Source organism: Carassius gibelio, chromosome A2, assembly GCF_023724105.1.
Source record: "Carassius gibelio isolate Cgi1373 ecotype wild population from Czech Republic chromosome A2, carGib1.2-hapl.c, whole genome shotgun sequence".
Taxonomy (NCBI): Eukaryota; Metazoa; Chordata; class Actinopteri; order Cypriniformes; family Cyprinidae; genus Carassius; species Carassius gibelio.
Genome location: NC_068372.1, coordinates 9,093,200 through 9,103,537, shown reverse-complemented (window position 1 = coordinate 9,103,537; position 10,338 = coordinate 9,093,200). Strand labels below are relative to the sequence as shown.

At 33.7% G+C, this 10,338-nt stretch overlaps 1 protein-coding gene across 1 annotated transcript in view; it reads right to left on the bottom strand.

Moving 5' to 3' along the window:
* Positions 1–281: 281 nt before the first annotated feature.
* LOC128025942 (GPI-anchor transamidase) overlaps positions 282–10,338 on the bottom strand; it is a 39,737-nt gene continuing 29,680 nt past the window's right edge. The window contains exon 11 of the mRNA XM_052612578.1: positions 282–1,699. Within this exon, the coding sequence (XP_052468538.1) occupies positions 1,583–1,699 (117 nt within the window). The 3' untranslated portion in view covers positions 282–1,582. The remainder of the gene's footprint in view (positions 1,700–10,338) is intronic.

The window sequence follows — 10,338 nt, the reverse complement described above, 5'->3', positions numbered from 1 at the left end:
AAGACTGTATTTCATAGCCTAATAAATATGTGTGAATATGTAATAGGTAGATATTTTAATACAACCTAACCAGCAACTGCTGGTGTTTAACTATTCACAGCTCCCTTATAACTCAACATTTTGTTATTAGAATTAATTTTCATAATGCTTCTCCATTGTAAAATGTGAGTTCGTTGCTCTTTCATTTCACACAGAAAAAGAGCTCCACTATTTTCTGCTGCTTTTCCACTTTATTACTTTCCTTCAAGTTTAAAAGGAACAGAACATGAAAAGCTTTCAGAGTCTTTTCACTCGAGGCTTTATTCAAAATGTCACCTTTAGCCAGTTTTATAATAGAAACATAAAGAAAAATGCTAGAGAACATAAATGGGAAAAAGACATAATGGCACTGTAGAAATTCTCATAATGCATTTACTCCGTGAGATCCAGTGAATATTTTGTGGGTTGCTGTCCTAAAGAATCATTGATGTCTTACCTACCAACAGTTAATGATGCATTAGACAGAGAGAATTGTTTTTTATTAAAGAGTGAAATTTGTCAACCTCTCATTCACACTTGCTGTGTCTGGGGCTGAACACAGTTCAAGTGCAGCAGAGACGCTAATGGACAGCTGTTGTGAGCTGATTGGTTGATGTACATTGAAATGTTGTTTGTTGTCCATTAATTCCACATATTTATTGTTGGGTCTTTCATGAAAACATCTAGGCAACAGAAGAAAAAACCCAAAGAGCTTAGGTGTTGCTTAAAAACAAAGCCTATTTTAGGACCAATGAGATATTTCATGACATGTTCTACTCACTTCATGTCAGTTAATTGTCAGCAGTTTAATGATGTGTGGAAAACAAGTGTTATATTATTTAAACTAAGGACAATATTGATATGTTATCATTTCTTGTACTTGATTTATGCGGATTTAAAAAGAAAGAAAAAACATCACTGTTTTACATTTACGACAAGAGATTTTTCTTTTCATTATGACAATTTGGGATTAAAATATGCTTGAAATACAAAAACAAAACATAATGATCCTAAAATAGGCTTTATTTTCTTTATGCAAAAAAGAACTCATTGTTTCAATCGTGGTAAAATGGGACCATACATTATTTGTGCTACACCCAAAAGTAGTTTCATTTTCCACTTCAAATAACCATTAAATAACAAAAATGCTAATTATAAAGTGCAATTGAAACAACAGATCAGCAATTGCATATACACATTTAGATAATCTCTTTAAAACAAATCTCATCCCACTGAGAACAAATGGAGAAATAAAGAACAAACAAACCAACAAACAAGCGTCTTCCCTGCAAGCTGTCTGTGTGTTTAGTTCAATAGAAAGTCCCTGTGTGAAATTCAAATGCTTTCCCCACTGAGCAACAAACAACAAAGAATGTTTCAACGTAAGAAGTCAGTGCATGTCACTTTCAAAAAAATGATACACGGCAAAACCCAAAGAAAACAAACTTGCATCAAAAAATAAATAAAAACCTATTCCTGACCAAATCAATCATGAACAAAGTTAGGGTGGGCTCTTTTATGGAGCGATGGGTTCTTTGACCTCTGCGGTGCTGGGAGGGATGAATCAGAAGATGTGTTTGAGATGCTTGATGCCATAGGTCTGGAAGAACACCAGCAAGATCAGAGTCCAGAGCCCCAGAATGAAGCCATCAGGTGGGTGCCAGTCTTTCTGCTTGGGTTTCTGTGAAGAAAGGTCAGAAAGGCGAGAGAGAGAGAGATAATTATTAATTTATTTGTTTGTTTAACATAGGTTACAATTATGGCACTTAAACAGATTTTTTAATATCTATATAAAAAAAAAAAAAAAACTTTACATTTCGAAAAAAAATTCCCGCCCGGCAGCGCCCTAGTAGGTCTATATATGCATGCAAAATACTTTAATGTATATTCAAAAATGTCAAAACTAATAAAATTATCTGGTCATGAGTAATCGCCTCCATGGAAGAGCGCTTTTCGCTGCTTAGAGACCATGGCGCCCATGGTATTTGGATTTTTATATGACATCGCATCTCTCAAAGAAAAGGAGAATACAATAGTTCTTCAGGATTGCTTAGGACTGGAAAAGGCCCTGACTCATGGAGACTTGCTGGATGTTGATGGCATGAATTGTTTGAAGAGCTGACTGCTTTGGGCAGACGCCTGGTTGCTGGATCTAAACCACTGGATGCGCTTAAATTCATCTGTGAAAAAGGGATGGAAAACAATCTTCCAAATGTTTTGTAGCATTGAGAGTGCTTCTCACTCTCCCCGTCACTGTGAGATCTGGAGAACGCAGTTTCTCAAAGCTTAAACTGATAAAAAAATTTCTCCGAAGTACAAGTTAAACTTGAGGATGCAATCAAAGCGTTTGCCGCTGCGAAAGCCCGACGTGCACGCTTCTGAAATGTAGGTGTGTGAATGTGTGCATCAGTCAAGAAGCTGTGAGCTAAAGAGTTTTGTGCATATGTTTAGTTTTATTATTATAGAAATATTTAGAAATATTATTACCAACCATAAAACTTTTCAACACTTTAGAAAGTGCTAACAGGAATGCACTGTGAAGAAACAGAATTTGGGCAAGAAAGTGAATCAAAAAAAGAGAAACAAGCAAGCAAGCAAGAAAAAACAAAAAGGGAAAACAAAAAATTTAAGAATTGATTCAAAGGAAAGAGAGACTGTTCAAACATGGACCAAAAAATGTGCGAATGAGCAAACGAGTCAAGAGAAAAAATAATGAACAGAAAGAAAGAATGAAGGAAAGAAAGAATGAAAGAAAGAAATGGTCAGAGATGAAGGAAAGGATGATCAAGTAAACAAAGAACATGCAAGCAAATAAATAATTGAATGGAACATTGCACAAACTAAAAATTAGCAAAAAAACATTGAATTCAGAAAAAAATGTAAATAACAGAAAAACACAATAACGGAAGAGTAAAAAAAAATCAAGAAAGAAAGAAAAAGACAAAGATAGATATGCATACTCGCGTATGCACAAACACACACTCATCCGCCTCACTCAGTGTTTGCACATTTATAGCTACATCATCACTATGTGTATGAATATTATACATTTAAATCAGCCACCATTAAACATGCATCAACAGACGTGCATTTATATGCTAATGCAGACTGAATATTTTACTGAGAAGAAAGATTTAATCTCTAAAAAGAAAGTGCTCATAACTTTTCCAACTCTAACAGAGGGGCTTGTGAAGGCCTGTGCTGCACTGTAGGTGAACACAAGTGTGTGTTTAACAGAAGACCTGAATACAGCTACAGCCTTTGGCCCGACTCAACAGTGACCTACAAATCAGACGGATGTTCCTATACAGCTGACCACATAACCTGACTCACGGATGCCTCCAACCACTGGAACACTGGAAAAAAGGTCTTTGCATTTCCCAGATGCATCGCTAGCTAATTATGGTTGCAAGTTCCATCGTTATCAGCATAGTTTAACTATGTCTGTGTATTTCATTTTTCAATTTTCGTTTAGTTTATGTATTTTTCCAAAAGTTATATTTATTCCAGCCTAATTTCATTGAACAAAAATGTTTACAACAGTTTTAGTTTTATTCGACAATAATCACCTTGCTTGATGCAGTCGTGAGGGTTTCTATATTATTTAATTTTGTTTTTCATTGCATGCTGCATGCTGGTTGGACCACATGATTTGGTCAGACTTTTATTTGGAAAAATATTTCAAATAAGTATAATAATAATAATAATAATAATAATAGTGTATATATATATATATATATATATATATATATATATATATATATATATATATATATATTATATATATATATATATATATATATATATATATATATATATCAATACAACTTTCTTTCTTTATTTTTTTTTTAACCATTTCATTCTTTAAATGCGATTTTCTTTTTCATTATGACCTCAGGACAGCTGTACCTTGCTAATATTTTATTTACTTTTCACATTTTTTTTTTTTGCTAAGCACATTCATATGGTGCAAGATGATGTCTCTTTCTGCACCGGATTCTAAGATAGCAATAATGAGTGGCTGTCATCTGCATAATACATTGCATCTGAGTGGAGGACAGCGGAAGAGACGTCCTGAGTGCTGAGGTAGTTAAACTCCACAGCTAAGAGGGACATGGGGGGTGACGACTTTACATAAGGGGGCTTCTCACATGGCTGAACACAGACTGATGGATTGACTCTGACGGATTGCTCAGTCTACCCCCGGGAGCAGTCGAGGAACTGAGCTGCCGTTAACAAGAGCCACGCTAATGAGGAAGAGGAGATTATTCCGAGATTATTTGCAATTGAAAAGTCAGGCTGAAAATTGTTAAGATCATAATGTTGGCACGTTGGAAGGCAAAGTCTTTTGATAGTCAGACATTTTCACTTGACCAATGATGGAATGGGTGAACATTTTCAGACACTGCAGGAGGAATGCAAGAGATTAGAATAAGTCCCCAAGTCTTGGGGATGGACTCTTTTGATTTGTACAAGGAAGTAACCATACGGCCACCTCAGAACAACATGCTAAAATCACCTGAACGGCATAGCATCGGCCAGATGTCGGGCTAGACATTATTGCAAAATAAACCTGGAAAGCATAATTAATTTGTCAAAACCAGCTGACTCTATTTCAGGTAACCCCAAACTTTTTTGTAAACTGAACTGATTAGATGTAAAATATATCATTTACCCCATTTTAAGATTGATGCATTTTCATGAATCACTGACATTGGTTAATCGTCAAATGCAATTAAATAGATATTTCAAAACATGTAATCTCTTTTTAGTAAATGCTGCGTTTGGTGTTTGTAATTGATTATTGTTGTTGTAGTAATACTGTGGAAATGCTGTAGACCTCTGCCGCCCAAAAATGTGAAAATTATGCAAATGTGTAAATAAAGGGGACCTAGCGCATGTTGCATTCCCAAATACATGATAAACTTGCAACATTAGCAGCATTTTCTGTGAGCCGAGTACACCAGATCATCAGCTGCTTGCATCAACAAAGTACCGTATCAGACTGAGCAACTGTCTAATTCAATCACACTATTTGATTTGATAATTGCACTAAGCTATATGGTGATTACTGTGCAATTATTGTGAAGTATTTCCAGATTTGGGCTGAATTTCAGCAGCTCCATTTTACTTTGCCAAATAATATCTGATATTTCAAAGAACTGTATACTCTACCACAGCTAAAGACACAAGAAAAACTATGATATTAGCCAAGGCAAGCTCACAAACAACATAGAACCTTGTTGTCAGTAACACACCCTTCTGCTTAATCACATGCTCATATTATATTATGAATAATTCAATCATCTGTTGTCAATTATTTCACAGAGTGCAGCGGTTGACCAATTAGAATCAAGACTTGAGAACTGAGAATCGGAGACCTAAGGAATGTGAAGTGACTATTGCAAAAAATGCTAACATACTGCATAAGATTGGTAATATAATCTTTTTTTTTTTTTTTTTAAACAAAACAAAAAAAACAGCTGTTTGTTTCTGTAGCAGTATTTAAACGTTTTAATTTATAAAAAAATATTCTACTTATTTCAATAACAAACGATCACTAATTATGCCAATCAATATGATGTGCTTGTTCTGAGGGCGAGGAAGACAATTTTCACCATTGTATGTGCTAACTAGACTTCTAATCTATTAAGATTATTGTGACTACAACGTGAGATACATACTGGTTTCCATGGAGATTAAGACCTTTGTATCCATATCTGGGAAATCTTTATTTTACTTGAGGTCTGTTAAAACTGAATACTTTTTACTCTGTTGCAAATTTCATGTGAACTCCAAAGTACACTTTAACTATGACATCATAACTTTCCTCAATGATTTAAAAATATAAATTTTCTTTTTCTTAATCCTAATGTGACTAACAATCCAATTATTCAGGCTGACATATGTTCATTTTTGGGTGAACTAACAGACTTAAAACATGTTTTTACTATATATAACACACACACACACACACACACACACACATATATATATATATATATATATATATATATATATATATACAAATGTTTATGATATCTAGATGTTAAGTAGAACACAATAGAAGCTTGAAAGTTTTGGATCATAAACAGAGGAAAAATTTAGAAAAAAACATATTTCGATGTAAGACAGAAAGTCATTCAAGGTTAGAAAGCCATGAGGGTTTGTAAATTACACAATTTCTGGATGAACTATCACTTTAGGTTCTCTGATAAATCATACTTTTTGCAATGAAATTGCACTGCATTCTGTTGGAATGGAAAAATCTCAACTCATGCTATTCACTGAGGAAATTATTTTCAGTTCGACTGGTTCACAACCCAGCCAGAAAAGGACAAAAGGAGTACAGCCATGCATCCTCCTCTTTCAGCTTTGATTCCCTAAAGCCATAGCTCTGAAGCATCAAACTGTCAAGCCAACAAAAGCTGAAGACAAGCCTTCTCAGAGCAAAATCATCACAACAAGCAGAGTAATTGAGTCTGGAGAAAAACACCTTCAGCGGAGTGCTCTGTGATTAGTCTCTGACATTTAAAGTCTGATTTAGAAGCGAGAACGATCGCTGCACAAAGCGGATAACCTCATCCTCAGCCGGAGATACACGGCTTGACGCAGGAGACAGCACAACTAACAAGTGCTCTTGGAGGAAAAGACGAGGTTATGCTCCAGTGTTCCCACTGCTATGACCTCAGGCACTGACTAGATTTGTTAAATACATTAAACATGGGGGATTTCACTAAGAATTAATTGTGGCCGCTGATGGAACGGTTTATTTGCATTTGCAGTCTGCACTGTTTTAGCAGCCAATTCATGAAAATAATTACACTTATGGGGTTTGGAATAATCTTTTTTTTTTTTTTTTTTTTTTTTTTTTTCTTTTTCATTTCCTTTTTTAAGAAGTCTGTTATGCCCACCAAGGCAAGTCACCAAGTTTGAGAATATATTTATATATATATATATATATATATATATATATATATATATATATATATATACATATATATATATATATATATATATATATATATATATATATATATATATATATATACATAATATATATATATATATATATATATATATATATATATATATATATATATATATATATATATATATATATATATATATATACATATATACATATATTATATCATTACTCCAGTCTTCAGTGTCACTTGATTCTTCAGAAATGATTCTAATTTGCTGATTTGTTGCTCGAAAAACATTTCTTTTTATTGTCAATGTTGAAAACAGCATGGCTGCTTAATATTTTCATGGAAACCATAATACACTTAAAAGTTCAAAACTTCAAAAGTTTGGTGCAAAAAAAACAAAATAAAACATTTAAAACATAATCAGCAAGGACACAATCAATTAATCAAAAGTGACACTAAAGACAATAATGCTGCAAGATTACTTTTATTTTTATAAATATGATATTATATTATATTATATTATATTATATTATATATAAATCCAAAAACAAACAAACAAAAAGAAACAAAACAAAACAAAAAAAGCAGAAACAATGAAAATTACTTAAATGAACTATGTCTGGTGAAATGTGTCCGTCTTAAGAGTTATTTAACTGAACCTTGATCATTAAACGTAATTTTTTTTTTTTTTTTTTTATCTAAGTAGCGATCTTAAACTAATATAGGAAAGCTTTAAAACGATGTGGCTTGCAGAGAATTACTTTGAAGTATCAGACATCACATTTTAACTGATCTATAGCTACACTGCATCAAACATTGAAATCAGTTCTGATTTTTCTAGGTTAGAAAAATTATTTCCATTTCAGTCTACACAAAATGTGATGAATAACTGATCAGGGAAAGTACAAAACAATATCCCTTTGGCCAGCAGAAAGCATGATTAGAAATACCAATTAAAGAAATTAAATAACGTTTTAAATTGCAGTAATTAAGGTGAGACACTGCAGGCAAAAACACTTGTTTTTTCAAGCATCTGTCAATTTTGAGATTTTGGGCTTTTTGGTTTTTCATAAAGTGCTTTTTCAAACTAGTGGAAGGAAAACAGACACTGTTAAGAGTTTCTTTTATAGCACTTTATCTGTTTGTGTCAATAGATTTCAATTACAATACATATTTTTAAAGGCCGTTTTCTCAAAATGAGTTTTTTCTTCAACACTGACCCATAAATCTCCACTAAAGTAGCACTTACACACACCAAACTTGACATTTTTATTCCTGTCTATATTCTGAAGGTTTTCACTGAGGGATTTGTTAATATATATTTTCCTTGATTATATACAACATTTTATTCCCCCCAAAATTGTGAAAATATTTTGTTTTCTGGCTGTTCAAAGTATTTTCTGAATTATGGAGTGACAAAAAAAGATAACCAGAATTCCCTCTGTAAAAACATTTGACTCTAATATGTCAATAAAAATTAAACAAAATTTTTGAAACTGACTTCATCTAGTGTTCAGATTTTTGTACTAGACATTTATGCTAATTAGCACATATTTCATTAAATAATGCCTCATTTGCATATTTAAACATAACATTTTTTAAAACTTGTAATACAAAAAATGTTTACAATAATCAATGTAATCAATCAACTGGTTAAGTAAGGTGATAACTATTAGTTATTTATTTTTTTGCCCTATTCACCTGCAGTGTCTCGTGTTTCTAAATTTACATTAGCCAATAACTTTTTTTTTTTCAAATAAGTAATTGTTTTATAATTATTTACAAATATAACTGAAAAAAACATCCCCATTTAAAGTAGTCATAGTGAGAGAGAAAAAAAGTATTGTTATATTATGTTTAGAATTAGTAAAATTCAACAATACTGTTTAAAGGTAACACTACCCATTAGTGGATGAATAAACTTTCAAGGGCTCTTGAAAGTCTTTATACCACGTGACACGAAGTAACGAGTCTTTGGCTTGATGAAAAATATGTCCATCCAGCATACTCCTAAAACACTAAAACACTTTCTCTCTGAAACAGAGCAAGAAAAACACCTTCATTATCTGTGACACGTGGCCACAAGAGAATCTGACCTGAAAACCACATGCTTATTTTTTGAGCATTACATTCTTTCACAAAACAGTCCCTGCATCACACCACAGCACATTTGCATTAAATTCTGCTTTCATAGAGTCTCTATGACTTCCTGATCCCTATTAATGGCTTAGACTAAAACTTCTAAGTTAATGACAGATATCATGTCTTATCTGCAACAATGTAAATGTTGACAAAATGACAGCCAATCAAAAAATATTTAATGTTTAATATTCAATTGTGGGTCATGATTTTGAGTGAGTCTCCTTATAAAAACAGCACATTCATTGATTTACCATGTTTTCCACCAAATCCATGTGTTATTTTAAGATGTACATTTCACAGTACTCATACACTGGGGCGCTGTAAAGGGGGGGTAAACGATGACGATTCTCGGGGCCCATGACTAAGAGGGGGCCCAGAGAAGCCCCCAATAAAATTGTGGTGCTAAAAAAAAAAAAAAATTGATAGTAAAAATTATTAACTTTCAATTATTTTATTTGCTGTTTCCTGGTGACAAAAAATTTATTTTTTTAGGAAACACAAACGTCCGTGGGCCCCTCACCCCTCTCGATTATCATATAATGGTTCAGTCCGCCCAAATTGTATCCAGTAACCAAGGCAACACAAACAGCTTTACTTCACTTATAGCGCCGGCAGATTCAACTTGACAGAGGATGTGAAAATTCCTCAAAAATCTGAAAGTCAAAAACGGAAAGAGAAAAAAATAAGAGAAGTGAAAGAGGCAAAGAGTTGACAGTATGTTACCTAATATTTCACAAGAAAAGGTGGGTTTGTAATTAGGCCTAAATTGTTAGTGGACTGCCCGTGACAATGATCGTAGCCTACGGCACTTTTCTGTGCATACGCACGCTTTGTACATGAGGCCCTGGGTCTCTACGGTAGCATTTTTCGATAAGTTAGCACGTTTCGATAGAGCAGGGTGCAGCGAGTGTACGGCTTTACCTCACATGCAGCCGGTGTCGGCATCTTTGTACGAGGCGGCGCCCACTTTTAGCACCCTGCTGCGGTCCACGCTGTTGCACCCGTCTTGCAAGCAGTCTAACTTCATGAACTCTGATAAAAATCCTCTGCCAGCTACTGTACAAACTACTATCAGCTGTTTGTGAGGTTTCAGTGCATCTCTTGAAGATGATGTGGAGTATTACTACTTGAGGTCTACAATGTCTCAAGAAAGGCTTTGCAGTCTTGCAATGCTTTCCATTGAGAGCAACTGAGTTGGCATGATTTAATGATTTTGCTGCTGAAAAGGTCAGACGTTTTT